Source organism: Pelecanus crispus, chromosome 5 (genome assembly GCF_030463565.1).
Source record: "Pelecanus crispus isolate bPelCri1 chromosome 5, bPelCri1.pri, whole genome shotgun sequence".
Taxonomy (NCBI): Eukaryota; Metazoa; Chordata; class Aves; order Pelecaniformes; family Pelecanidae; genus Pelecanus; species Pelecanus crispus.
This window is the reverse complement of record NC_134647.1, coordinates 56,398,152-56,425,921: the sequence shown is the minus strand read 5'-3', so window position 1 is coordinate 56,425,921 and position 27,770 is coordinate 56,398,152. Positions and strand designations below refer to the sequence as shown.

The following is a 27,770-nucleotide window of genomic DNA, read 5'->3' as shown; positions in this document are numbered from 1 at the left end:
CGGCGGCAGCCAGCGCTACATCGCTCTATCCCAGGACCTAATGCAAAGGTGTTGGTGTGCAAATAGAGCCAAAAAGCCAAAGCAAACACCCGGGGAGCCAGCCGGAGCAGCGATCCCCCTGGATCACCGTGCAGCCCCTTGCTCCTGCTCAGCACTGGCCCTGGGGCCATGTGCATCCCCCCCAAGCGGGGCCACGCTGTGCCCTGGCTGCCGCCTGCCCCATGCCAAGGAGGAGCAGCTTTGGGGGTGCCTGCCTGCTCCCCGGGGAGCAGAGACATCCCTTCCCCATGGCGGCTGCTCCCAGGACCTGGCAGAGCCAGTGGGGAGGGGGAGGCAGTGGTGCAGACCACCCACAGGACTCCGCACCAGCTCCTCGCATCCGCCTTGGCTCCCATCCTGGGCCGTCTCCCCTGGGACCCGTGGCCGCCAGCCTGCCTCGGCCACACGCAGCCCAGCTGGCCCATGGCGAGCCACCAGCAGGCACGGCACCGGCCAGGACCCCCCTCATGGCCCCAGCTTCCCAGGCACATTGCCTGGGGAGCCAAGTTCTCGGCTGAGCCCAGGGTACCCAGTAGCCACCTTGGCACTTGGGGGACTGGGTGATTTCTGCCAGGGGGAAGCACTGTGTGCCCCCTTCCCAGCCCTGCAAGGGAAAATCCCTCCCCAGGCAGCCGCAGGGCAGTGGGTAGCTGTGTCACCCCACTCCAGTGGCTGCAGCAGGACTTGGGAGCAGCAGAGGAGCCGGCTGAGCACCATCTCCCCTCCTAAAAAGGAGGGGAGGCAGCAGAGCTGCTCTGCCCAAGGGCATGGGGACACCACGCTTCGGGGCAGTGGGCTCTGGCAGGAGCTGGAGCCCTCCCTGGAAAAGCAGAGGGCTGGCGATGCTGCTGGACGGCACCGTGCCAGGCTGGTTTCACCCCAAGTGCGCCGGGTGCGTTGCACATCCACCCATTCCTACCTGCCCAAGGCTTGCCACCGCTTGCAGCAATTCAAGAGGGAAGCACAGCCCTCCACTTCCTCCAGAAACACAGCATACAAATGCCACAGGCCAGAGGACCTGCCTGTGACCCCCCCCCAGGCAGCAGCTGGGCAGAGCGGTGTGCTCGGTGCGACACAGTCGGACCTCTGCTCTATGAGTAGAGCCTCTGCAGGGAAAGCCACTGTCACTAACCCACCACCAGATGACAGACAGGAGGGACTCAGAGTTTAATCGGGTGTTTCCAGTTGCGCAACGTACAAAGGATGACCAAAAGGGAGGACATGGGCAATGACAAGGACCCTATTAAAAAAAATAGTCATGTAGATTTGAGAAAAATAAAAATTCAAGATTAACCCCCGCCCCGTACCATAAAAATCCTCTGCATGTACAGTGACCGTTACTATATACATGTTTAAAAATAAATGCCGACAGCCTGGAGTGCAAAGAGCAGTGCCATAACTGTGCTTCGTGGTAGGGGAAATCCATAAAGCGTTTGGTTTTTAAATTAAAATATAAATAGAAGTGTACAACATGCCAAGAACCAAGTGGGTTACATCCTCCTCTGCACAGGACCAGAGCGAGCAGGATCAGCCCCTACCAGTTACAGCTATAAACCTTCATTTGTCCAAATTCCCAGCCCACCAGGTGGGATGGGCAGCCCGGCTCGGGCACCATGCCGCCGCTACATCCCGTTCTTCACCAGCTCATGGATCCCATCCTCGTCGATAATCAAAGGTGCGCGAAACTCCCGGTCCTTCACGTACTTTTCCAGACCCTAAGGGAGGACAAAGCAGCCCGTTAGGAATGCACCCCGCGTCCCCTGCTCTGTTGACCTGCTGAGCTGCTCCCAGGTGGCTCTGGTCCCCTCCCATGCTACTGGCTTGGGGGACACTGCCTTGAAAAGCTCCACAGTGAATTCAAATCACACTTCTGCGGCTACCCCCTCCCCAGCCAGGTCTCCCATGCATGTCCTGCCAGCCTCTCCACCCGCCTAGTTAATCCGCAAGGGTGCCCGAGCTCTGGAGAGCCAGTACTCACTTCACCCCCGTAGGAAATGAGAGGGGAAATTTCACACTGGATTGGCAGGTCATTTGCATCCTTCAAGCTGCAGAGAAAAATAAAAAGTGAGGAGGGTTAGCCACATCCCGGCAGGGGATGCAGATGGGGCCCAGAGGTCTTGCAGACGCCAGCACAGGGGGTCAGCGGCTGCCTGGGGCACCGGTGGCTGCTGGCCCACGCAGACCCCGCCAGCGCAGAGCTGCCCTGGGTTAGTCAAGCCTTGCGTGCTCTCCATGGAGGTGCGAGCTAAAGTTTAGATACCAGCAATAACTGAAAGGGAAGAGAGCTTTAGATGCAGCTTTAAGGAGGATCTACGTGCCTTTCCACGTGTGCAAGTACAGTGGTGCCTACGCTCCCGGCCTGGACCACAGCCCCGCTGTATTTGATGCTGCATGCAAGCTAGTCACCCCTTCCTCCTCCTCCTCCTGCATCCTTGGGGTGATGAGAAACGCACTCACAGCACTTTCCTGCTCAGCTGGTCACAACAGGTCTTTTTTTAAACACGCTCCTTGTTTAAAGCACAACCTGAGGACACAGGGTAAGCATGTCTGCTCACCCAGAAACACTCCCTGCGGCACTGCCTGCTCCTCCTGTCTTTGCCTCTTAGATCAACTGTCTCGGCTCCTCTGTTCTGCACGCAAGCCTGAGCTGGTGAGGACAACGGCAGACCCAGGCCAGCGCTGCTCGACGCAGCCTGGCCCGAGAACAGCCATGGCAGCACTGCTGGGCAGGGGGCCACGTGGGGTCCCTGACCCCGCTCCTGCTGCCACCAGCCTTTGCAGGACCCCCCAGATGCTCCCGGGATCCAGCTGGTGTGTAAGCCTGGCCGGGGGTTGCAGCTGCACGAAGCTGACGAGGAAGCACAGCAGCACCCCAGGGTGCCCCTTCACACCCGCTCGCCACTGCAGTCAGACAGGCATTGCAGGACGTCATCTGTGACGCTGCTCCCTCTGCCCAGATCAAAGCTCATCCCTGCTGCCACGCACTCGCTCAGCCCCCTCCTGTCCCATCTGTGAGTAAATAAAACTCACCCATCCTAACCCAGCCCTTGCATTTGTGTTTGCCTTAGTGTCAGATTCATTCCAAGATAATGGTTTTTAAAAAAAAAAAAAAAAAAAAGAATTGCCATTAACTGACAATGAAGGATAAATGTAGGATAAAGTGCATCCTTTATCCTACATTATAACTAGTGTGATGGCCTAGTTATAAGCCTGAAAGCACTTGGAGTCTTGAATTAAAAACAGAGACCCTAGGTGTATCCCACCAGAAAGTACCAGAAGATGCAACTTCTCCTGAAGCGGGGGAAAGGTAACAAGACTGCTTAGTCTGCAAGTCATTTATACTCACCAGCTCTAAGTCCCAGCCGCACACACATGCCCTGTGCTCACAGAACACACTGCTATTACAGAAGTTGCTTTAACACTTCTGTTAACTTTCTTTTTTATTTTTGTAAACTTTCAAGTGCTGAGCCAGGGGCTTTCCCTGGTGTCATGGTCTGGATCTTCAAAACTCAAGAGCTGAAGTCACACAAAGCACAGCTGGCCGCCTACACTGAGATTTGCACATGCTACATCAAAGCCTGCTTGACATTTACTTAATGCTTTTAATCCCATTTCGATCTGCCCGGATGCCTGGCGGACACCGGGAGACAGCAGCCATCTCCAACTACGGGACCAGCTGGGATTAGTCCAGGCCGTGCTACGCCGTGGCGTGACAAACAGGGGAGTGTCATCGAAGGGACACACCAGTGTGTTTCCCAACAGCATCCCGCCTGTGGGGTGACCTTTGGGGGCTGCGTGCGATCAGCGGCAGGCTGCCTGCTGTCCCGCATCTGTACCAATGGCACAAGCCCCTTCCAGTTATCCCCGCCAGCTGCCTCTGCGGAAAGCAGCCCCGGAGGGAGCAGAGGCTGCCTACCACCCGCCACCGCTGCCTGCCACCCGCCACCGTGAGAAGCGGCACCCGCGGGGTCCTGCAGTGAGACATGCCCCGCTCCCCGCATGCAGCCCCGAGCACCCCAGCCCCATTAGTCACCACGGGCGCCCGCTCACCAGCGCGCACCCATCGCAGCGACCGCAGCCCGGCACGCTGCTTCGCCTACAGCCCGTTAGTACCTAAGCACAGCCCCGCCACCATGCATGCTGCACGGTATAGTTACTTGTCATTGACATCTGCTGGGGTGGCATCTGACCTTCCGTTTGTGACACTACGTGGGAATAAACAAGGGTTAGCAAGGGTGGGAAGAAACAGAGCAGAACAAGTCTGGGGTTTGCTGTTCTCCAAACGGGGGCAGTGAGAAGTCTCTCGGTCGAGGGATGCCACAACCCCAGCCTGACTGCTGCACTGATCTGCTGGTGTGCTTGGGCTTTAGGGAGCCACCTCCTCCCTGCACGGGCAACCTTGGCTTGCAGGGATTCAGTTCACAGGCGCTGAATCAAGAAGGAAAGCTCCTGCTGACCGAGCGAGTGCCCCTCCTGCAGGCACTGCCCGGCCCGCACCCAGCTCTGCCCCATGGACCGCCCAGGAGAAGGGACCCACGACTGGTCACTCCAGCAACACTGGTTTCAGGAGCGCTGAAATGGAGAAGGGCTGGGGACTGCCCAGTGCTTTACACCCAGCCCAAAAAGGATGCAGAAGCACCAGTAGCAGCAACTCACCGAGGGATGGCAGGGATGCGTGTGCCATTTTCATCCACAAAGTGCCCCCCCGCATTGAGAACCCAGCAGTGGTGCAGGGACATCAAGGCGTGTCGGGCTGTGGTGGGGTTGTCCTTGCCGTTCTGGCTGTCCGCATTCTTCAGGGGAGAAAACTCGTCCTCACGCAGCACCTCGTACACCACAAACTTCCTGGGGGTGGGGGGAACAGGGCATCGGTCAGGTTTAAGAAACTTGGCTGCTCCCTGTTGCTTTGGCTTCTCCCCTGCCAGGGTGGCTGAGCGGGGACCACAGCCCCCCTGCAGCCCACACCCGCAGGCTGTCCTCACAGCCATGAAGGAGGGAGGGGAGGACTTGGGCTGTCGGATCAGCAGATGCTCCTCCAGCCCAGAAGCAGGACTCAGCTGAGCAAGACGCATGCAGCGCCTGTCCCTCCTGCTGATCACACCCCTGCTCATCTCAGGGCACAATCATCCACTGCTGCTGAACAGCATGGGAGCTGGCATCCTGTCCTGACCCCGGGGCATCACCAGTGGGCACAGCCCTGGCACCCCCCAGAGGCTCTCAGAGCTGTCCAAGGGAGAGCCAGCAGCCTGCTCCCCGCAGAAAGAAAAGGGCGTACTTGGAAAACTGGAAGATGTCAAAGACGAACTTTTCCATCTTGATCCCGTTGGGCTTCTCGGGTTGGATCAGCTGCCCTGTAGTGATGTCCACGTGTGGGATCTTCTTCTCAGCTACGTGGTGCTGCAGCTGTGGTTCATAAATGCTGCAACAGGCCACGAAACAGCTGTCACTCACCCAAGCAAGGCACGTCTCCAGCCCCCAGCTCAGACACTGCTGAGGCAGGACAGCTGCTCTGTCCTGACCCCCAGCTGCCCAGAGGCACGGGCTGCTCATCCCCACAGCAGCCAGGAGAGGACAGCCCTGCACGCCTGCGCTCTGGCACCAGCAGCCAGTGATGGCCTGGGGAAACCTTATCTCAAGGAAGGGACTGTGCAGATAGGCAGGGGTCAGGCCACGCGTGCAGGGGCAGGGGCCAGACTCCACAGGCCTCATGCCAGCACGCCTGCAAACAGCTGGAGCTCAAACAGCAGAAAGCAAGGCGCAGGTGGTCGGGCAGCCAGCTCCGCTCGGCACCGGTGCTCCTCCTCTGGCACACCAGCAGCACCCCGGCAGACCCTTACTTGACTACGTCTTTGAGGAAGGCCGTAGTGAAGTAGTGATTAGCGATGTTGCCTGCGTTGAAGAGCAGCCGCCCGTCTGGGCCCCGTTTCTGGGCAGTGGCCAGGGAGATCTCGCTGTACTCCACCACCTGATAGACGCCATCCACTCGGCACACCACGCCGACTGGCTCCGTGGGGTTGGTCTTCTCTACCACCTGCTCAAAAGAAGCACTGTCATGGGAAGGCCCCCAAAGCCCCACACTTCAAATACACCCCATTGTATCTAGCAGCCCCCGAGGAGGCCTCTTCCTGTGCAGAACAGCAGGGTTAAGGCAGGGATAGGGATACTGCGGCCCTCCCCTCCCAGGTGCTTCTGGTGACAGTGACTGGAGAAGGGTGAGATGGCAAGGCTGGGTGACAGGGTGTCAGGTACACCCAGAGGGTGCAGGCAGGATCTGTCACCAAGCCTGCATGCAGCTGGCAGAGGGGATGGATATTTTTAGCACCCAGCCCGCACATGAACAGCCAACTTACCGCATGCAAGCAGGTGGCTGCTGGCTCAGCAGAGCCATCCGCCCCCCAGCCTTACCTCCCTCTTCCTCACACACCTCCCTCTGGGCATGGGACCCCCCAGCAAATCCCTACCTGTCACTGCCACCACTGCAGGGTGGTGTGCAGGGACACAGGGCTTTCTCCTTTCGGCATGCTAGGCTTTATTTCCTCCTTCTCTCGCTCAGGCCAGAAGGAAGAACTGCTTTCCCTTTCCACTCACTATCTGAAAGGTTCAAGGCCAGCAAGGCCTCTCACCTGTTTGCCAGAGCCGAGCCCAATGCAAACACGACACAGCCCCTTTAGCTCTTAATCCAGCCTTTAAGTAAAGCTTCAGGTGTGCAACGTCCTACCCGTGAGACATGGGGCTGGGCTCAGCGTCAGCTGCACCCACTGCGTCCTAATCTGGTGCCCAGGACGTCACAGCTGGGGACAGCTAGCAGCCTGTGGCAGGGAATCCGGCTGCCCATGTTCCCTGCCGCAACCTGGACAACAGCTGCCCAGCATCTGGGTGGGGACCGGGAAGCCCTGCGGGTCTCCCTGGCAGCTCTGGGCCCCAGGGAACCTGTGAGCCCTGAGGCTCAGTGCCACATCCCCATGCAAGGCAGGAGGGGAGCAGCACCAGGCAGGGGTCAGTGATGCCCGAAATCCCCCAGGATGACAGACCCTAGGGGCAGGTGGGACTCTGGCAGCATGTGCTACTCCACCAGCGAGCTCCCAGTGCTTAGCTATCCCTCCTGTCTGTAGCAAGCCGGCGAAAGAAGGGTGAGGAGTCAGGGAAGGCAGGCAAGGAGCAGGACAGACCCCACCCTGCTCCAGGAAAGCGGTGCCTGCCTGCCCCCAAAACCATACCTTGGCTCCACAGTCCGCTCCCTTCTCCAAGCAGAACCCGATGAACCTGGGGTCAGCCACCTTCACCAGGATGTTGTCCACACAGTAGACGTGGACACTCTGCACGCCCCTCCGCTCCATGTCATCCATGATGCCGTGCACCCCCAGGGCCCGGTACAGGCCCCCGTTGCCATCTGTGGAGGGAACAAACTGCTGGGGCCACAGTAACACCCAGGTGTCCCATCAGCCACCCACGCTCATCCTCCTTCCCCACGGAGCTGGGGTGGAGGGTCACCAGCCCAGCCATACCCCACCCTGGTTCTCCCTGCCAAAAAGGACACCTCCCAGCCTGCGTCACCCGTAGGCCACGTCACGCTGCAAAATTGCCCTACGCAGGCTCCAGCTCCAAAAGCTTGTACTCAGCACTGTGTCTCACCCCCGTGCACCCCTCTTGCCAGCTCCCAGCCACCGACCTGGTGCCATAGCAATCTTGCCCTTCTCCTCCAGCAGGATTTTCCCATCAAACCCCAGGGCAGGCAGCATGCCCTGCTGGAAGAAGATTACGTTTTCCTTCTTCAAGCCAAAATAGTGATGCTTCAGAAAGAACTCCTTGGTAGACTCCATAGTCCGGCCACTTGTCATAATGTACCTGTTACAGCACAGAAGAGACCCAGTGAGCAGGGAGAAGAGGCAGGGTCTCACACCCCTCATCCCAAATGTGGGGAACCGCTTCGCCTGTAACACCCAGGACAGGCTTCTTCCCTCACAAACATTTAGAAGGATCTGCCCCGCTGCGGTCCCACCTCTTTGGTCTACGCCAACCCACGGGCCCTTGGGCTGCCAAGGGGGTCTGCACCAACCCGGTGACCCATGGCCTTGCCGACACCAAGCGGGCCCATGCCAACCCACAAGACCTTGACCCACCAAGGCCAACCAACGGGGCTTTGACCCAGCCAACGCCAAGGGAACAACACCAACCCCCGTGCCCTTAACCCACCAACACCAGTTGGGCTGATGCCAACAGGGCCCCGCCAGCGCCAACCCGCAGGACCTCGACCCACCGATGCCGACGGGGCCCCGCCAACACCACCCCGTGAGCCTCGTCCCGCCAAGGCCACCCCAGGGGGCACTGACCCACCAAGGCCCAGGGCAGGGCGCTCACCAGGGGATGTGGCAGGGGGTGCCGTGCCGCTCCTCCGCCAGCTGCTGCAGCCGCCGCAGGCGCTGGGCCTGGAGGTGGAAGAGGGTCTTGCGGGAGGGCAGCCCCACGTCGCACATGCCCTTGGGGTAGGGGACGCCGAGGCGGGTGCCCTGCCCGCCGGCCAGCAGCAGCACGGCCACACGGCTCCCCGCGATCTCCGCCAGCCCTGCGCCCGGGAGAGCACACACACGCGTGGGGCCCGCCGCGCCGGCTCCGCGCCGCGCCGGGCCCCGCCGCCCCCCGCACCTACCACGGCTCTCCCAGCGCGGCAGCAGCCCGCGGTCGCGGGAGGCGCTGCCCAGCACGTCCCGCGGCACCGGCTCCATCCGCGCGTCCAGCCCCGCCGCCGCCCCGCCGTCCCCGCGGGCGCGGCGGAAGAAGCGGTTGATCTCAGCCACGTCCATGTCGCGCAGCTCCGCCGCCAGCGCCCGGCGGGCCGCGTCGCCCAGCTCGGGCCAGAAGCGCAGCACATGGCCCTGCCCGCCCGCCGCCAGCCGCTGCCCCAGCGCCGCCGCCGCCGCCGCCCCGTCCCCGACCGCGCCCCCCCCCGCTGCCTCCATCCCGCCCGCCGCCGCCGCGGAGCCGCCGCGCCCCCGCCGCCCCTTTATAGCCCCCCGCCGCCGCGCGCCCGCCAATGGCAGGCGGCGGCCGCACGTCCCGCGCCCTCACTGGCCGCGGGGCGCGGCGTCAGCGCGGCGGCTGCGCCCCGCGCCACGTGGTGCGCGCCGCCCGCCCAATGGGCGCCGGGAGGAGGCGGAGGGGGGGGCGCGTGGCAACCCCCCCTCACCCCCTCTCCGCGGCGTCGCCAATCGGAGCGGCCGCTGCGGCGGAGGCGCGCGCGCCGGTGGCTGCCATGGCAACGCCCGCCACGTCAGCGCGCGGCCGCGCCAGCGGGAGAGGCGGGGGCCGGGCCCGGTCCCCCCCGCGCGGCGCAGCCTCCGCTCCGCTCCCGGGAAGGGGGCGGCCCCGGTCCTCTCCAGGCGAGGCGGGGAGCGGAGTTTCCCGTAAGAGCCCCGCCCCTTCCCGCTGCTTCTCCCCGCGCCGGGCCCACGCGTGAAGCGGGAGCTGCGGCCGCCGCCTGCCCCCGGGCGGGGGAAGGGCGGGCCTTCCCGGGCAGGGGCGCGGCCTCCAGGCTGGTCGGGCTGGCAGCGGCCCCCCTCGCCTCCGTCTCCCCTCTAGCAGCAAGAGAGGAGGGGCACGCAGGGAAAACCAACCCCCACTCCACCCAAAAAGGTCCCTGCAAAGGAGCAGCCCCCCCAAGAGCCACCCTCTCAGCCAGCCCTGCCCCGGGAGCCGCGCCGCGGCCAGCCCCAGCCCGCACCGCTGCAGCGATCCGTTGCCCCGCAATTAGGGAAGCGTGTGGTAACATCAGCGCGGGCTGCAGCCAAAAACCCGCTCACCCCGCCGCCGCCTCACCCCACGCACCCCCTCTCCTGGCTCCAGCTGCAGCCGCGCACCGCCCAGAGCCGCAGAAAGTTGGGCAACTCACAGCATCTCCCCGGGGAGCGGCCTTCGTCAGCCGACGGGCGTTTCTCCCTGCGGATGATATCACTTCAGAAACCGTTACACCGGAGCGAGCGTGGAAAGCGCCCATGATGGCGCAGGAGGCGCAGCTCCAAGCGACGCGGAGGGGACACGGCGGGCTCTTGGCCAGGCCAAGGTCACCCCGGCGCTCCCACCGGGATTTTCAGCCGCGCTGGTGGGACTGAGCAAGGGGCAACCGCATGCCCACGGCTGCCAAGCACAAGGCGCCCCATGGCACCGTGGCTGGGTCACAGCCCTGTTCCCCCCCCGGACAGACGCCCTGGTGCTCAGAACTTGCTCAGCTACGTGGCATTTCACCGGCGGTCCCACAAGAAAAGCATGACGGACAACTGCTTCATACTGAAGCATCATTTATTAATCATCTGTACCAAGCACACATCTGCTCAGCAATGGTGCGTGACGGGACACAACAGTTGACATCTAACCCGCAGGGAGGCAGGTGGTTACAGGATCCGGCACAGCGGGAGGAAGCATACTGAACGCTCTGGAAAGACAACCTGGATGCAACGCGGTGCTAAGGCTATGTTATTAGGAGGCTGGAGACCAGTGAGAATAAAAATCAGGAATGGAACTAAGATTGGAGCCGATTTGTGCTTCGACCAGTGATTTAAAAACCAGTTACCCTCATTGTATATAATAAATAGGTGGAACTGTAAAGAACTTTCTCCCTCATTGCTCCCACAGAGACATCAATGGCAGAAGGACAGCTATTCTTCGACTGGCAGTGACATTTCATGTCAGATCAGCTATGAAACCCAAACACCACCAAGGAATAGCTGAGCACCAACACATTGCCTGTTCACACACGCGCTCCAAGGGGATGCAGCCCCCTGGACTGCCTCCTCCCAGGGAGCACGGACAGATGCCTGCCCTGGCATCCCACCGGAGCAGTGCCAGCCTTCCCTGGCCGTCTCCAGAGGCTTCATCTTTCATCCCTTCCCACCCCAAAGTAGATCTCTCCCTCAAAGGCAGCCTGCGGGTTTTCACGTCCAGCTGTCACCTAGCTAGGACTACGTAGGTCAGTGCTACACCGAGGGCTGTTTGGAGGGAGCTGTGTCAGCAGCACAGATCAAGAAACCCAGTGAGCCTCTGAGCAGAAAGCCTCAACACTTCTGGCAACGCAAGCAGTCAGTAGTTTGGAGATGAGAAAAGCCAGGCCCATTCAGGCACACACCGCGACAGATGCCTTGGATTGAATCACCATGCACACTTCAGATACAATCTAGAGTTAAGAAACTCACAGGTTTTAGCAGGGCTGAAACTTATGCCACACCACCAATAGCTTGCTGAGACACCAGAGTGAGCTTCAGCTTGACAGAAAAAGGCTTTGAAGGCAGAGGGTGAGGGATAACGATAAAATGCTTCTGCTCTGAGGAGTTTCTAGACCTCCCTGTACCCCACAGCCTGCAGAGGGAAGCCAGGGGCTGGATCCAGTGACAGGACAGAGATCAGCATCTTCAACTCTTGCCAGGAGGAAAACAAAAAAAAGCAGCTTTGGGGTTTTTGCCCAGCTCAGTGCTCAAGCCTGGTCAATGAGCATCCGGAGAGAAAAACTTGTGGCAGGAGTTTGCATCTTGAAGATTTATTTAGCTCCTATTAAAGCAACTGAAAAAAACCCCAGCCAAACTCTGGTGGAACAGCTCTAACATGCTGCAGGAACAGGTTGTAGCTCCTCTCTAAAGACTAATCCTGGCATGGCTCTTTACCTTTAGCTGCAAATCCAAAGCACAATTCTGACTGGAAAAGATATATGCTTGAAAGATGACAGAGCAGCTCACAGTCCTAGACAAATGCATGTGAGAACATAAATGCCTTTAAGTTCTGCACCTGCACCCTGGCATCTCCCTGTCCCGGTACTGCTGCAGGTGACAGACCTCACACCCTGCACCAAGGGGAACTCCCCACGTCCCCACACGGGCTGGCACTCAGCGGGGCAGGAGCTCTCGGGTCTGCTTCTGCCAGCCAACAGGCAGACACAGCTTAATGCTGCTGACGTGATGGCATTCAACACACGAATTTCTGGGCCAAAGTGCTTTCACCCCTGGCTCAGCCTGCCAGGGACAGCAACAACTCAGAGCTGAGGAGGTCAGTCAATGCCTACCAATACTTAAGAGTACTTTAAAGACTGCTCTTCACATAGGAAAAACCCTCACCCAGTTAATCATCCAATTCCTCCCAGACACTAAAGGTGCTTCACTGCAAGGACAGTTAAATTAAAAGCAATGAATCACACACCTCATCTATGCAAAGCTGCTTTACAGCTATGTACACCGAAGTAGCATCATTCCCAGAAAGTCTGATCAGCAAATCACACCTTAAAACTCACTGTGGGATATTTTATTTTCCTGGAAAACCTACCACCTCAAAGGCAACAGAAAAATTCAAAGAGATTGGTCCTTTCTGGGGGAGTTTGGGAAGGGCCACAGTAGACAGGACTCTACACCAGCACAGAGAGGAGCTCGGACTTGTGAAATGCCACAGACATTGGATCTCCTGACACACCACACACACACACACACAAGGCAAAAATCAAGAGGAACTTTTAAGTGCAGGATTCCAGCAAGTCCAGCATCAGCAAGATGCAAAAAGTAAACTGCAAGGTAATTCAGGTATTATTCCAGGGAAGGTCAGAGACGGTTCAGGCAGCTGCCCGCAAGTATTTCAGCTGGAGAAAAGAATTCACAAGGGCTCTCCTCCTCACTAAAACTGGTACCAGGGCTGCAAGCCAGAATACGCTGGTCCCCCTCTAAGTAGGGCTGTTTCGTGCTGTGCTCACCAGGAGCAATGTGCCCACCCTTGCAGGGAGAGGCTCTGCTGGCTGTATGGGTTTGCACACCTCTGTGAAACAGCCACCTCCTACCCCACACCAGCAGCTGCCTGAGCGAGCTTCTGCCCATGCATTACAGCCACATGAGCAAAGAGCTTGCTCTGGAGGGAGCAGTGACGCTGCTCACCCAGGTTCCCCCCCGGCCCCCGTCCTGCAAAAGCATGTGGCTGTTGTCCCTGACACTGGGAAAGACCTTCTCCTGGCCAGTCAAGTCTGATGACTGAGCGAGCCCTTTCTATACAGGATCTCAGATTGCCTCAGGCCCTTTGTGTAACCTATGAAGGACCAAAAGTGTCAGTGCTTCTAATCTGCAAGTCTAATGGGTTAATGCAAAACCAAAATGCACAACACAGAAAAGCCAAGCATGGGACCTACAACAGACAAATATTTGTTCTTTCTTGTAAGACTCGCAGGGCAGGAGTCCTGCTGAGACACAAAGAACACCACGTGCTGTAGCACTCCTTTCCTAAAATATCACCTAAAGACGCTTACGTATTACAGATGATTTGGCATCAGAGCTAGGGAGCATCAGTGCCAGCACAGGGTATATGCTAGAAAGATGACTCCACACGACAGGGTTTTCACATCACCTCAGGCTACAAAGTGCTTACAGGTTGTGTCGGGACTGAGGCCGGCACTGCTCTGACGACATGTATCCGCCATCAGTCCCTGCCCACCCCAGGCATACAAGCAAGTTCTGCTCACCACAGGCAGCGTCACCCACACTGCCTAAGCCCAGCATGCCATCTGTGCCAGGTCAGACGGATGGCTCTTCTCGGGTCACAGGGTGGCGACAGGGTAACACCGTAGGCTCAGCAGATCTCATTTCGCTGCCTCTCTCTGCTCTACATGATGTGAAGACTCAAAAGTCTTCCTGGTCTAGTTTAGAGAGGATGGCGGTTCTGGTTCGTTATTTACCACAGATATCAACAAAAGGCAGGGAAGCCTTCCTCCTCCTCCACTTCCACACTGGAGAAGAGCACACACATTATAGGAAAGCTTAACAAAGAAATCCTCTCTCCAGAGCAAAGTCAAGTGCTAAGGCCAAGACTGTAAACGGTCTCATTTCAAATCACTTAAAAGCGCTTGCCAAGATCTGCTCGGCCTCCCAGGCTCCCACAGTCACCACTCCTGCCACCCAAGCGCTCGCTGGGGCAAAGCCACACACCCAATGTAAATGAGCAAGCACAACACACACACAAGCACACGCTGAAAGCCATCCCGGCCTCCTCTGCACATCACAAAGCAGCAGCAAAGGTTTCAAAGCCCAGTTAAGTCCTTTGCATCTCTCCTTCACAGATGACTCAAAAGCAGGGCTAGGAAGCTCTTTTGTACATTCAACTGTAAAACACATGAGGAAGAGGAGCAAGACAACTCTCCTGATTGTTGCTACTGCCTACAGCAAGTTTTGGTACAGATATCCTCTCTTATAGGCACTCAGTGGGTAAAACGTAGCCACAACAAACTTGCCATCAAAAATCTTTCCAGTCAGCATTTTTTGGGCAGCTTTGGAATCACCAGCATTTGCATATTCAACAAAGACCTGAAAGAGAGAGAGGAGAAATAGGACTTCCAGTGCAGCATGCCACCTGCCCCCCTCCTACCCCTGCAACCAGGAAAACAGCTCCTGAACAAACTTTTCCCCTCTATCCTTGGTTGAGCCCAGAGCAGTGGAGCTAAAAAGGAAGGAGCTGCACCTCTGAACTGGAATTTCACCTCTTGCTCCTAATTTCTAAGGGCAGCATATTTGGTGAGGTGGAAGAAAGTATGATGATGCTCTACATCCTCAACACCTCCTCTCCCACCCATTTGGCTTCTCCCCTTTGCTCCCATATCCCAGCTCCTCTGCTAAAGCTGTTTGGGGACCTCCCAGGTTAGGTAACCTTACATAACCAGGAAGGAACCTGTGCTGTCCTTCAAGATAACCAGCTATTTTTAGCACGGTCATCAGCCAGGAGATTTCCAGGAGCTCAGCAGCAGTCCTGCAGCACATGGAGCGTATGTGGGAATACGCAGCCCTTCCCTCCATTCACTTACTTGGCCTTTACCAGGATTCTCCTTTGGAATAAGCAAGGAAACCACCGGTCCGTATTTCTGACACTCCTCCCGTATGTCTTCCAGGATATCTGAGAAAGGAAAGAGCTGGTTGTCTTTCACCTCGCAAACCAGGATGAGCAAAGAAACAAATGAAGGACAGATGAACACATCAGGAACATTCAGTCAACAGATAGTCTTTTCCTCTCAATTTAAAATAAACAATCAAGAGGTGCCACAGCAGAAGCTGACACTGCTTAATGGCCGAGATGAAGTGTCTGAACTGAGGCTCAGAACACAGACCAGGCAGTGAATCCCCAACAGCAGGGCTTGGAGCACACAGACAGTGCTTTTCCTTGCACACAAAGCCTGGCCTTCCAGTAGCTAAAACATTTGGGATTTGTGTGTGCTTTCTTTTTTTTTTTGGTTACAGGGCTTGGAAGAGGGGAACTGAAGTAGCTGCCACAAACCCTTCTTTGTGTGAGCAGAACCCAGCCTTTTAAACTCATATCCCCAGAGCTCTCTAGCTTCTGCCACTCATGTGGATTTGAGAGCAAGCAGAAATGCAAATTCCACCGACATGCCTTGCCACCTACCACGTATAGTTTTTGCTACAGTTAAGAATGCCAACAAGATATTTCAGTTCTCTCCTGAGATGTTGGATAAGTTCACTAGCAAACTTTTGACGATCTCTGCTACTGGGCTCCAGAGTACTCCACACATCCAGCCGAAGCTCAGAGCCACAAACACATTATGAGGTCTGTGGGCATTTAACCAAAGACAAAAAATCAAAATAAATCTTTTTTCTTTTTTTTTTTTTTTTTTTAAATCTGGGATCCTTCAAGAACTCACTACAAGCTCTGCTTTCTGTCTCAATCTTTTAGTCTATTCTTTGTTGGTGCAGTTGACCCACTTGGTACCAAATCTCAGCTGAGCAGCTCTTTGTTTGCTGTTCTTGCGCCTATTAATTGCTCTTCTGCTTGCTCTCGCATCCCCAAAGCCAAACAAAACAGAGCCTGTAAGACGAAATTGCTATGCGAGAATTGCACGGCTTGCACCAACCTTCGTATTCTTCTTCACACTGCAGAGAAGCATCGCTTAGAACATTTAGCAGCCTCAGCACAGGTGTGGGGAGCATCACCAAATCTTCAATATGGGGAGCTGTTTGACACCCACGGAGTTAGAGAAAAGAAAAGATATCAAAGTCCAAAGGAGCAAGAAAACAGGAAGTTGACTCAATATGCATAATCATACACAAGCACTTACTGCTCTTTGTGGTACAGTTTTGCTTCTCTCCATTATTACCTGCATTTACAGCTTGTATTCTCCCTGTGTCTAACTTATCTTAACCTGTGCACTGAGAGACTCTTCCAAAGGGTTCAGTGCACCCTGCAATTATACTGAGGCCAGCACCTGAAACTGCTTTTAAAATTACACCACTAGCAGAAATTAAGACTAGAGTTATGTCTGCTTAGCTCAGACTCAGAAATTGATGTGACCTCAAGAGCTGTGCTAGTTGAGCCAAGTGCCTGATACATTTGGAGATACAAGAAGATGAAAGAACTACTCTGCAACCTGCCTGTCCTGTTACTGCTACCAGACAAGCTGAAAACAGGCTGGCCAGCTTCTATAACTCCAATTCCTAAGCTACACTAAGGCACAAGCCTTATCTCTCTCTAGAATATCTTTCAGTTCTTCCCTAAACACCATGTAAACCCCCCCACCTTCAAAATCCAACTGCAACGCATTGTTTTGAAGACCACCATACAATCTTGCAACAGAAATGGGGATAACTACTTAGCTACTTAAGCAATGCAGTGCTACAGAATAAGGCATGGCCACAAGAGGGTGGCCACCAGGTGGGTAAGCACTGATCCCATGAACAACTTTATAGGAGCAGAAATAAAGCTCACTGCTATGGGGCACCTGGCTCTAAAAACAGGCAGCTCCAGGACGGCCTGGAACAGCGTAGCTTGTATAATAGTGTGGAAGAAGGAAACAGTCAAGGTGGACAGACTAATGCCAAACTATGACAGCCACGTCCAAGAGGACACCCAGTCCTCTAGAAACTCAAAGCAGCAGGGACAGCGTCACTTCTCCAGAGACAAAAGCTAGATTTCATGTTCCTGAAAGAGACAGGCAGGCCAGTCATGAATTTAAGATCTGGGAGCCCAGCTTGCAGTACTTGGAGAGTGTTAATGTTTTTATTTGTATTGGCAGCTACAGTAGCCAAGCACAATAGCAGTGCCTCTCAGTTCTCACACTTGACAGTGAGAGAGAGGAGAGAAAAGGGAGGAAATTACTCCAGTTCTCCAGTCTGAGCCTTCTGACTATGTTTGCAAAGATAGTAGGCTATTATTTCCTTGGAAATACTTTTCCAAGCTAAGCACACAATACGTTTGAGGGAGCTGACATCTCTGCCAGGCACAGACAGAAGATGTTGATTTCATAGTGCAAGAGTAGATGACAGGCAAGCACACATGCTATAAATCTCCTTTCTGACATGGAAGAGTTCTTATGAAATGCTTAGAGGATGAAAGGCCTTATCAGTCTAGACGATGCCCAGACAGCGCTCAGGGACAGCCTTTCGAGGAAAGGTGCTACATTCAGATAACCAGGCATGTTCCAGCTCCAAGCAAACCTCTGGGACCATTCTTCCACAGGACTGCTGGCAACCAAGAGACAACATCAGATGAACCGGGGGCTGAAAGAACATCTAAGTGTTGCCTCGGTCTTATATGCTGCCCCTTTTATTCAAGTAAGTCCTTCATTTCGCATGTCTTTTTTCAGAGAGGGAGGCAAACCAACCCCTGGGACTCAGAGCCATCTGGTCTTCCTGTAACCAAGTGACAAATTTCTTGAAATACCCTTCTGCCCTAGGAGGTACTTTCTGCCCAGCCTCCCTGCTCCTCTTCAAAGTGCCAGGTGATACCAACCACACTGACAACACAGAGGGCTGCAGCCTGCAAGCAGATCAGGAAAGAAGTTGATGAACTGGAAAGTCAAGACTTGGCTGTAAATGACAATGAAAGCCATTCTCAGCTGTCTTTGCTCTAAACAGAACAACCCTGTCCAAGTGAAAGGCAATGACAGACCATTTTTTGACTTCTCAGGAAAGCAACACTAAACGCTTCTTTGTGTACACAAGCTTATGTACAAGTTTGGCAAAGAAGAGAAGCAGCAACTAAGAAAAATTGAAGCTATTGTATAAACTTGTAGCACTAACCACAGAAGCACCTTCCTAGGTACAGTTAGAGGTCTGTGTGTTTAAAACTAGACCAGAAAGCACTGCCAATATACTATTCCCTCTGCTCTAAAGCAATACTGGCTGCAAGGTTCAGCTCCTTCCACAGACGGTGGCTTTGATTACAACAGTCCCAGCTTCTGAAGATGCAAGAGAAGTTTGAAAACAGGAACAAGTTTGTTACCCTTGCCTAATACACAGGAATGACAGTATCTTGTTGAGACCTCAAAAGGCAATACTTAGCCTTCACTGAAAGGTAAACCAAGCAGCTTAAGAAAAGCAGGGCTGAGATTCAAGGGAAAATGCTAGCCCAGCCAGAAGCTGGATGCCTGAAGCATTAATTTATGCTGCAGAAAAGCTGGACACAAAGTTCTTCACTGGTGTTCTTGAAAGCAGACAAGCTCTGGAGAATGCTACCGTGTTGCTTTTGGAACAGAAAACAGGGAGGGATACAAGCCTAAACAGGGCAGTCTCAGCCCATCTTTTGCTGACAGCCTGCAACCCACATGGGGGTGGTCCTAGGGAAACACAACCATTTTACTGAATTGAAGAGAAAGTGCCAGATCAAAGCGACAGTGACATCTGTCTGTGACCTGCCACACACACCCCAGAAGAGGCAGGCCAGTCACTGCAAAAATAGGCTCGCACCACAAGAACACAACTGGGATTATTCGACCTAGCGCAGAGAAGGCAGCAGCAGATGCTACACCCAGCCACTGCCCCCATCGCTGACATTCCCGGCTTCTGAACTGGGAAACCCTTGGCATAAGAAAAACCATCCACTCGCTGTAAATAGCACTGCACTCTTCAAAAGCACCTTAACGGTCACAATATTAGGTAAGTACCGTGGTTATTTCTGTCCCCTCAGATGAATACCAATACACTCTTGGTCAGTTTGATCTGGGCAGAATTTACCGGGAGTCCAACCAGGGAGAAGTGACAGCCTGCAGGGCAGCACTGAGAGCACAGGCATCGCTCGGACCTGCCTGCTGCGGTACTGCAGAGGGCTGGCAAGCGCCGCAAAGAGCAAAGGAGTGGCAATGAGGCCAGAACCAGCAACAATGCAATTTAACTATATTCTGTGCTGCTTCCAGTACATGCTGAGAAAATCGTAAGCAGGGGCGATGTGCACAGCTTACCAAAGGGAATGCTGAAGAACGGGCTGCATAAAGCCTTCTCAGCGGAGGCTCGCTTTCCTTGGTCACAATGAAGCATGCTGGAAGAGAAGACACCCTTATGCTCTTGCATGTGACATTCCTGCATCGACAAATTCAACTCAGGCTGGAAGCCAGTACAGAGGAATACCCCATCTTTGGGGTGCTTATGGTACAAAGAGAAGAGTGAGAAGCACATCTTCCAGTTCACAGCTGAAGCACACCAAAAGGATCCCCTGAAAGCATTTTGAGTACATGATACAGTAGGCTTTCCTTCTCAGTGTCTCTCAGCACCAAATGATGGAAGTTGCTCACTTACAAGTTCACAAGGAACACTGCATGTTCCAGCTCCACCTCTCCAGGCCACTCATGTCTCAGGCACACATGCAGTCTCATGAAAGTGATCACACTCTGAGGAGCTCCCATATCTTTCCACAAATGGGATTCAAAGCAGCTAATAGCCCAGGGCTTGCCTGAGAACATCCCCTACTCAGCTCTACCAGTGGCTCCCAAAGCTACTTCTGCCAAGTTGTGTCCTCATTCACTCTGTAGCCTCAGAGCAGAGTCACAGGACAGCGAAAACAATCCCGTCGGCAGACCTCTCAGTAGAGAGCTGCACAAGTGCATTTGAATCTTGACAACAGTGGAGAAGCAGCATTGTCTGCCCCACCTCTCTTGTTTCTGACAACACTCTCTTAAAGCAGCAAAGTCTCCAGTTTTCTCCAAATATAACCTCACTGGCAGGAAGTGCAAAGCACTGAAACAGCAAATGATGAACATCATGACTGATATTCTTTATGTGCTTACTCCAAACTGTGTCAAAATCAGAGGACCTGAAGCATCTCTGCTAACGTTTGCACTTGTTACTAGCACAGTGACAGGGATATTTTTTTAAAAAAAGAAAAAAAAAGGAAAAAAGTGTTAGGTGTGGGCTCTAAGTTATCAAGAGCAAGGCATGAGACTTTACAGAGCACATCTTTAAGCAACAGTTACTAAATATGGAAAGATACCTTTTGATAAGGTCTCTGAGGTGATAAGCTGGAATGGCTGAATTTACCACCCCTTCACTGGCAAATATGCGATCAATGATGGCAGAACTGTTTGTCTGGAAAGAAAACGAAACAATGCTTAGGGAGGAAAAAAAAAAACAACAGTGCAAAGCTTGCAATAACCCATCATTTTCTGGACTGGATGCAGAGGGCTCTGGTACTCTGGCATTTTGTGAGAGATCCTCAATGCTCCAGCCTCACGTTAAACCAGCAGGTCCACGTCAGATGAAGTTTTTCCCATTCGCCTGTGTGAAAGCTGGAAATTTCCATGCGCGGGCATATTTGCCATTACCGTGGACGTTATGATGCTAAAAGGATACTCTTACTGGGAAGGGGAACACAAAACAAAGTTATTTCATACGGAACAGAGGACAGAGTCAGGCTCCAGGCTCACAACACAGAGCTTTCTTCTTGTTTTCTCAGGATATAGATTTACAAGAAGATCCCCAGATTAGCACTAATATTAGACTAAAACCAGCAAATAATTCCTCTGTCATTGTGCTGCTGAACTAGTTGGCAGCCATCAGCTATCCATTTCATTCTTCCTTCTGTGTCACACTACAGCCAGTGTAACTCACCTCCCAAATCTTGGCAAGACACAGGCTCCAAACACAGACTCCTGGAGCCCTCAGCTTTCAGTAGCCTGAACACAGGCAGCATTCAGATATGCCAGTCCCACAGGGCAGGCAGGTCTTTAAGACTCTGGAACCTTAATTCTCAAGGCAATAGGATTAGAGAAACATCCTGGAAACACTCTCTAGTTGCCAGGTGCTACCTCACAAATCCAGGTTATGAACAAGAAGTAGGAGGACTCACTTGGTGCAAGCAACAATGTCTGCAGCAGCTCTCACTCACCTTCCATTCCTGAGATTGGACTGTATGTTTCAGTTTCATTCCTGAGAACATTTCCAGTAAAACAATTCCCAGACTCCACAGATCCACAGCAGAGGTACACTCCGTCTCACTCTGGAGCCCTGCCTGTGCCAGGCAGTTCTGCAGTTCTGCCTCTGGAGCCCGATACCCGTCTGTTTGAATATATTTCACATCCTACAGAAGATCAAACAAACACAAAAAGTTAATTTTCCAAATTCAGGTTCTCTGCTCTATCCTTAAATCAGTCCACAGGGCCCCTTCCAAATGGGTCACCAAAATACTATTGCTAAATTAACAGAAAGCATTGTACAGCCAGTCGTGTTAGGCAGGCAGTTTAACTCACTATTCTGCTGTGGTGATAAGGGAAAAAACCAAGACTGTCTGGAAGAGAAAACATCTCCTAGCAAAACAGCAGGCATCCCACTAACATCTGATCTCTCTGAAAGGCAGCACTGCTGGGAGAAGAGTCTGGATGTCACTGCAGACTGGCCCATTAACCTCTCATAAGAGCAGAAGACACTAGAGTTTTCAGGATAAGGACTGAACACCTACAACATGCTGCCACAGCGGCTGCATGAGAGCACAAACAGCCTGGTCTGAACAGTGAGGATCAGTTAACAGCTGCCATTACTCAAGTACTGATGTTCTCTGGAACAAAATGTTGGAAGAATGAAGCAGGCACCTAACACTCAGACAAGGAAATTATCAAAGCCGCTTCCCACACACCTCTTCTCCCCCTCGCAGCCAGAAGTGCTGCAGCGATCAATACCTGCCCGGCCGCCACGGCTGGCAGAGTAAAATAAAATGCCGGTGCGCTGCCTGCTTAAAAGGAAACAAGAAATTATAGAATCACAGAGGTGCTGGCTGGAGGGGCTGCTCTGAAGGTCCAGCCTCCTGCCCACAGCCAATACCTGATCAGTCAGTTGTGGCTTTGTCTAGCCAAGTCTTCTAAGTGTCCAAAGACGAACTGCATGCTGCGCCTTTTTAACATGGGAAGGCTCGTTTTAGATACACCAATGTGACTCAAGGAATGACAGAAGAATATGCAAGCCTGCTTCCCGGATAAAGCGCAGGACTGGGAATTCTTACCAGGGGAATATATTCAAACCAAAATTATCTGGTTCTCTGATTGAAAACAAAGTTTATAAAAGACATTTTCAGGCAACAGAGCTCAAAAGTGCTTTATGAACTTAAAAAAAAAAAAAGATACACAAATTGCTCATCAGTGTCCCTCCTCCTATCAGCAAAGAGCAGAACATCTAGCATGGCAGAAGCAGCAGTTTAGCAGCCCCCTCAAACAACACTTAGATACAGAAAACACCGTGGTCAATGCCACCAGCAAAAACTGTGAGATGGAATTTCCCTCCTACCATCTAAAGCATTTTGAGAGATGTAAGTGGCTGAGACCTTGCTCTATGTACAGCCATTCTCTGTTAAACAGTAACAGCAGTAAAAGTTATGCAAGGATTAGCTCGGCAGAGCTGTCACAAATAAAAGTAGTGTAGTCTTGGCTCAGATAAGGAAATTGTGTATGTATGCTGCTGCCCAAGGCAGGGGTGGTGCAGGGAAGCTGATACACGGTGCACATTCAGAGCAGGGTCAGAAGGTTCATCCATATAGCCAGCATTTTTCTGAGAACAGGCAAAGGAAACTCAGCCCACAGTAAGCAGATTGGAAGGAACCATAGAAGCAAATAAAACACCTGATCAACTATTATGAGGCAACTCACAGAGCAAGCAGTAAATCACAGACCTGAATTAAAAAAAAAAAATCTGCATTAGACACAGGACACCAAGAGAATGTTTTTTGCTGATAGACAGCAACAGATTAGCAGCACAAACCAGCGTTCAGCCAAGAACGTGGGAGAACTGAAGAACAACATGGAGGAGTTAAGAAGTACAAATATTAAAAACAGCTCCTGTACCAAAGAATTCGGAGACAGGTCACCCACACAGTCCTCTGATATTCACAGATCAGTGGGCTGTACTGTCAATACCAGGTAAACCAGTAAAAGAAGTATATGAATTTAAAACCTTTAAATTAGTAGAGTGCATGGAGTAGGGACAAGCCAGGACAATGTCTGCACAGAAAAATCATAGCTCATTTACTAGACTTACTGCCCATCACCCAGTGATTAAAGGCAAATTTGCTAAGACGCTACCTGATGAAAAAGCTTTACTGATACCCCTCACAGGCATTACTGCGAGACGGAGGGGTGAAAGGAAGCTTTATCAAGCTAACAGCAGAACCTCCTGAGGCTCTCTGCTTTAATTAGAGGCCATGGAAAAGAATTAAAAAAGGCAAGAACAAACTCACAAAACCCAGTATCACCAAAATAAAAAAGTGACAGCGTGAAGAGGGAGTCAAAGCCCAGCAAATGGGAAAAGCAGAGCAGAACAGGCAGAGATCTGTCCGTGTCAGTAAGGAAGGTTGCCTGGCTGCCTACCCACAGCCAGAGTACGGGCTTTTGTCAACACAATGACATGGGAAAGAAAATTCCAGACGTACTGAAAAAGGGAAGCTACTGAAGACAGGATGAATGTAAAGACAAGCACAAGGACACTGCCAGAGATAATGGAATTGACTGGGGAGACTGATGAAGAACCCTGGATTACTACTACATATGATAAGGGATGATAAAAGGAAATTCTACAGATCTGGGTGCTCCCACTCATCTGACCACATAAAAACTAGCAAACTTTCCAGGAAGGTGAGACACCACTTTCATCAGTGTATCGTTAACTTTGGAATTCGTGGTCATGTGTAGCACAAAGGCTGAGACATAAACAGAAACCAGAGACACACAAGGAGAATGGGAACACGAGCTTCTGTTTCTAGGGCCAGACAACATTTTAGCCTGTTCCAGGAAACCCTCAGCACCAGCTCAGCTACCAGTCTGATCAGGTCACGTCGAGTCCCACACTCATGAGCCAAAAGCATCACAGACCAACACAACACAGAGCCAACTGCTTGAGAGCAGCATGTTCCAAACCTGATTCCCCTCTTTGAAGCTAAGTCCAAAGTCAATGAGCTTAAAGCACTCCTCCTCTGCGCTCCACAGGATGTTGCGTGGCTTGAGGTCTGCGTGCACGTAGCCTTTGTGGTGCAGGAATGCCAGGGCTTCCAGAACGTCTCGGGCGCAGTGCTGGATCATCCACATGGAGCAGCCCTGGTTGCTGGAGTGCAGCAGCAGCTCTGACACGCTGATGTCCAGCAGCTCCAGCAGCAGACAGCGAGATGGGCCATTCGCAGAGTAGTGGTTGGTGAACACGCCGTACAGTGTCACTACGGCGGGACGCATTGACAGGCATTGGTAACGAGCAACTACATGGCCATCACACCCCACCGCTCTCCACTACTGCCCAGAAGACCACAAAAGCTGCAGGAGGCAGCTCATCTGTCTTAGAAAGTGTGATGCTCAGAGAGATGGAGAACCAAACTTCAGAGGGAAGCAGCAGGGGAAAACCAGCTGTGTCACCCCTCTGGGCTTCATCGGCCAGGCTGGTCTCACAACACCCCGCCAGGCTCTGCTAAAGCAACGGGGCCGGGCGCTCCTGCTCAGGACAGTCCCTGGGACACGGATAAGCAGATGCCAGTGGGTAAAATGGAGGTAGCATCACTCTTTTTGGGACATCTGCCAATCTCTTCCTGTGTCTAGCTATATTACAGCATTAAAAAGCATCTCACACAGGCAAAAAAAAAATGAGCATCGGGAGAACCTGGGGGCTTCCAGCAGCCGCCTCCGACGCGCAGGCTTCCTCCCTTCCCAAGCCCAGTCCCACCCACGCAGGCAGCCCGGGGGCTGCTGCCAGCGCCAGGCAGGCGGACGCCGCCCCACCGCTGCCCTGCCCAACAGAGGACTTGGGGTGCCCTGCCCGGGGCGACCTGCTCTGCCTGCCCAAAGGGTGATACCCACCTCCTGCCTGCTCTGCCCTCCCCGGGGAGGCGACCTGCAGGCCCCCAGCCCAGGGAAGGGGTGGGGTACCCAGGAGCCTGCCCCAAGGGGGTACCGGGAAGCACCCACCGCAGGGATGCTGCTTTGGGGTGTCCAGGCTCGGGGCCCTCAAACCTGCCTGCCCAGGGGTGCCAATCCAAGGGGCACACTGGTCTAGGGCCTTGCCTGTGGGGGTCAGTTTGGCGGCGAGGGAAACCATAATCCAAAGGGTTTTGGGGTTCCCCCCTCTGTTTGGGGGGGGTGGTGGTTTGGAGACACCAGTTTGCCCTGGGGGAGACTGTCTCGGGCGGGGGTGGGGGGGTGCCGGGGATAGGAGGTGCCTGCGGGGACCCCCCGAGCAGCGGGGGTTTGGGGAGCGGGGGGGGGCTATCGGGGGTGCCCAGGCAGGAGGACGGGGGGGTGGGGGGGGTGCCGGGGTGCCGTTACCGATGTTGCGGTGCCCGCGGAGGTGCTCGAGCGCGGCGCGCTCCTTGCGGAAGCCGTACTCGGCGCAGTCGGCGGCGGGCGGGCGGGCGCCGGGGCGACGCGCGGGGCCGGGCCGCGGCGGGGGCGGCACGAACTCCTTGACGGCGCCCGGGGGGGCCCGCGGGTCCCCGCAGCAGCGCACCCGGTAGACGGAGGCCGAGGAGCCGCTGCCCAGCGGCGCCTGCACCTCCCACAGCCGGCCCAGCGCCTCCAGCAGCGGCGCCGCGCCCCACACGCACCCCGACATGGCGCCGTCCCGCCTCACATCGCCGGCCCGCCGCCGCCCCGCCGCCGCCGCGCGATGGGCACCGGCCCCGGTGCCGGCCCCGGCCGCGCTCCGGCCGCCATGACACCGGAAACGGGGCGGGGCGGCGGCGGCCCCGCCCGGCGGCCCCTCCCCTCCGGCGGCGCGGGGCGGAGCTGGCGGCGGGGCGGGCTTCGCACGGGGGTCCCGGCCCCTCGGCCCGGGCACGCCGGGGTCTCGTCCGCTCGGCTCTCCCGGGGGTCCCGTCCCCTCAGCCCCGGCACCGACCGGGGCCCGTCCCCTCAGCAGCCCCGGGGGTCCCATCCCCTCAGCTCGGGCACCAACCGGGGGTCCCATCCCCTCAGCTCGGGCACCAACCGGGGTTCCCGTCCCCTCAGCGCCAAGGACAGCAGGGCGGCCATGTCACCCCCTCAGCCCGGGCACCGCCAGACTCCCCCAGCGTGCCCCAGCTCCCCGTGGCCCTGCCACTGGGCCTGGCTCCTGGGTTGGGGGTGCCCTTTGCAGGTGTCAGGCCTCTGGCAGCGCTTTTTGGGGATACTTCCCTTAACCCCGTGGCTTTAACACAGCAGACCCCGTCGTCCTATGCCATCACCCCAGCAAGCCTGGCACGGGAGGGTGGCTTTCCCTGGCAGCCCTCAGCCGCACCGGGCTGCTGCCTCCCTCCTCCGCTCTGCAGCCCCCATACAGGAGCCAGTCCAGCAGGTTCTGGCCCTTATCGGGAGGCTTTGGGGCTATGCCGAGCTGGTGCAGGCGGTCCCCTCCCATCAAGGGATGGCTACATGTCAGTGGGTAAAAAAGAAAAAAAAAAATTTATTGTGCAATCTGCATTTTTTTTGTCCCAAACTACACACACCCCCTAGACAACATAAATAGAGGGACTGGACCAGCAGTGAGGTCCCCTTGTGATCGGCAGGGTTGGAAGACGCTGGTTCCTCAAAGAGGGGCTACAAGCCCTTGTTCCCATCAACATATACAATGCAGTGTAGGTCTAGGCAGCATACACATATACATACTCATACAGATTTCTGTTTGTGGGGTGGCATCGGCCATGCACGGCATAATCACATTGTACACAGGGTGTGTTATACCTCAGCACCGACTGCCAGCTGGCCATGGGCTCTGCGCGGCTCCGGCATCTCCTTCGCTCTCGAGCGGGGTATCCCCGGGGGCCGAGTGCTGCAAAGCCCCGGCACCGCTACAGCACCCGCCATGCCGATGGGCAAGGAGGCACAGTGGCTGCTGCCAGGGCAAAGGGACCTCTCAGGCCCATGGCCTCCTTCTTTCAGCAGGACCACATGGAAGACATTATTTCAGCCCAACTGCCCTGTGTGGCTCAGGAGAATTGTGAGCAGAGGTGCCCCATGCATGAGCCCCTAGCCTCCTCCAGCCCAAAACTGGTCTTTGGAGCTTTTCCTCTCAAAACCACCTTTGCGGTGAGGATGCACATAAAAGCTCTAAGCAAAGTGCCATCTCACAGCTGCTTCCTTGCACTGACCCAGGGGTCCACAGGCTGGCTAACCTCTCTTGTAATTCATGGGGAAAACATCATAGAGCAGTACCAGAGGACCGCATGGCTTCTTGTGTCCCAGTCTCGCGAAGACGTCACCGTCTCAGGAAATAAAGGAGAGCAGTGGTGCTGGCCCTGCCTGGGCAGGTCAGTCCAGTCCGTGGTGGCTGGGGCGAGACCAGGAAACAAGCAGAAGCTGGAGGGGGGTCTCGCAGGGAGCTCAACTCCCTGCCAGAGCCCACTGGCCAGCAGCCATGCAGCCCCAGGCATCCAACCCTGCTCCCTGCCAGAGCCTGCGCTGTGAGCAGGTGAAGCTCTGCTGCAAAAAGAGGTGGCACTGGGAGGACTAACGCCAAGGGGTTGGCACCTGGAGAAGGCCTTGGGGACGTCTGCCATCCCAGCTTCCTGGCACTGGG

General features: G+C 54.9%; 2 protein-coding genes across 2 annotated transcripts; both read right to left on the bottom strand.

Moving 5' to 3' along the window:
* Positions 1-1,187: 1,187 nt before the first annotated feature.
* On the bottom strand, positions 1,188-8,996 carry UAP1 (UDP-N-acetylglucosamine pyrophosphorylase 1). Its single transcript, XM_075710304.1, has 10 exons — positions 8,687-8,996; positions 8,398-8,602; positions 7,709-7,884; positions 7,257-7,429; positions 5,877-6,070; positions 5,315-5,458; positions 4,696-4,884; positions 4,197-4,244; positions 2,018-2,084; positions 1,188-1,754 (listed from the first exon to the last, which is right to left on the bottom strand). Exons 1-10 carry the CDS (start codon positions 8,994-8,996, stop codon positions 1,662-1,664), a joined length of 1,599 nt encoding a protein of 532 aa, XP_075566419.1. The 3' UTR covers positions 1,188-1,661.
* A 3,961-nt stretch (positions 8,997-12,957) lies between these two features.
* On the bottom strand, positions 12,958-25,829 carry UHMK1 (U2AF homology motif kinase 1). The gene is made up of 8 exons (XM_075710964.1): positions 25,544-25,829; positions 24,155-24,447; positions 21,145-21,336; positions 20,251-20,345; positions 19,226-19,302; positions 15,905-16,003; positions 14,846-14,934; positions 12,958-14,351 (listed from the first exon to the last, which is right to left on the bottom strand). The coding sequence occupies exons 1-8, from the start codon at positions 25,827-25,829 to the stop codon at positions 14,205-14,207; spliced, it is 1,278 nt and encodes a 425-aa protein (XP_075567079.1). The 3' UTR covers positions 12,958-14,204.
* Between the last annotated feature and the right edge of the window lie 1,941 nt (positions 25,830-27,770).

Coding starts and splice junctions, on each gene's coding strand:
- UAP1 (XM_075710304.1), bottom strand. CDS start 8,996: ATGGAGGCAGCGGGGGGGGGCGCGGTCGGGGACGGGGCGGCGGCGGCG. Junction 8,603..8,686: donor GCCGCGCTGGGAGAGCCGTG/GTAGGTGCGGGG, acceptor TCCCGGGCGCAG/GGCTGGCGGAGATCGCGGGG. Junction 6,071..7,256: donor GAGCGGACTGTGGAGCCAAG/GTATGGTTTTGG, acceptor TCTTTTGAGCAG/GTGGTAGAGAAGACCAACCC.
- UHMK1 (XM_075710964.1), bottom strand. CDS start 25,829: ATGTCGGGGTGCGTGTGGGGCGCGGCGCCGCTGCTGGAGGCGCTGGGC. Junction 24,448..25,543: donor CCGCGGGCACCGCAACATCG/GTAACGGCACCC, acceptor GTCCCGCCGTAG/TGACACTGTACGGCGTGTTC. Junction 14,935..15,904: donor GTGTGAAGAAGAATACGAAG/GTTGGTGCAAGC, acceptor TTCCTTTCTCAG/ATATCCTGGAAGACATACGG.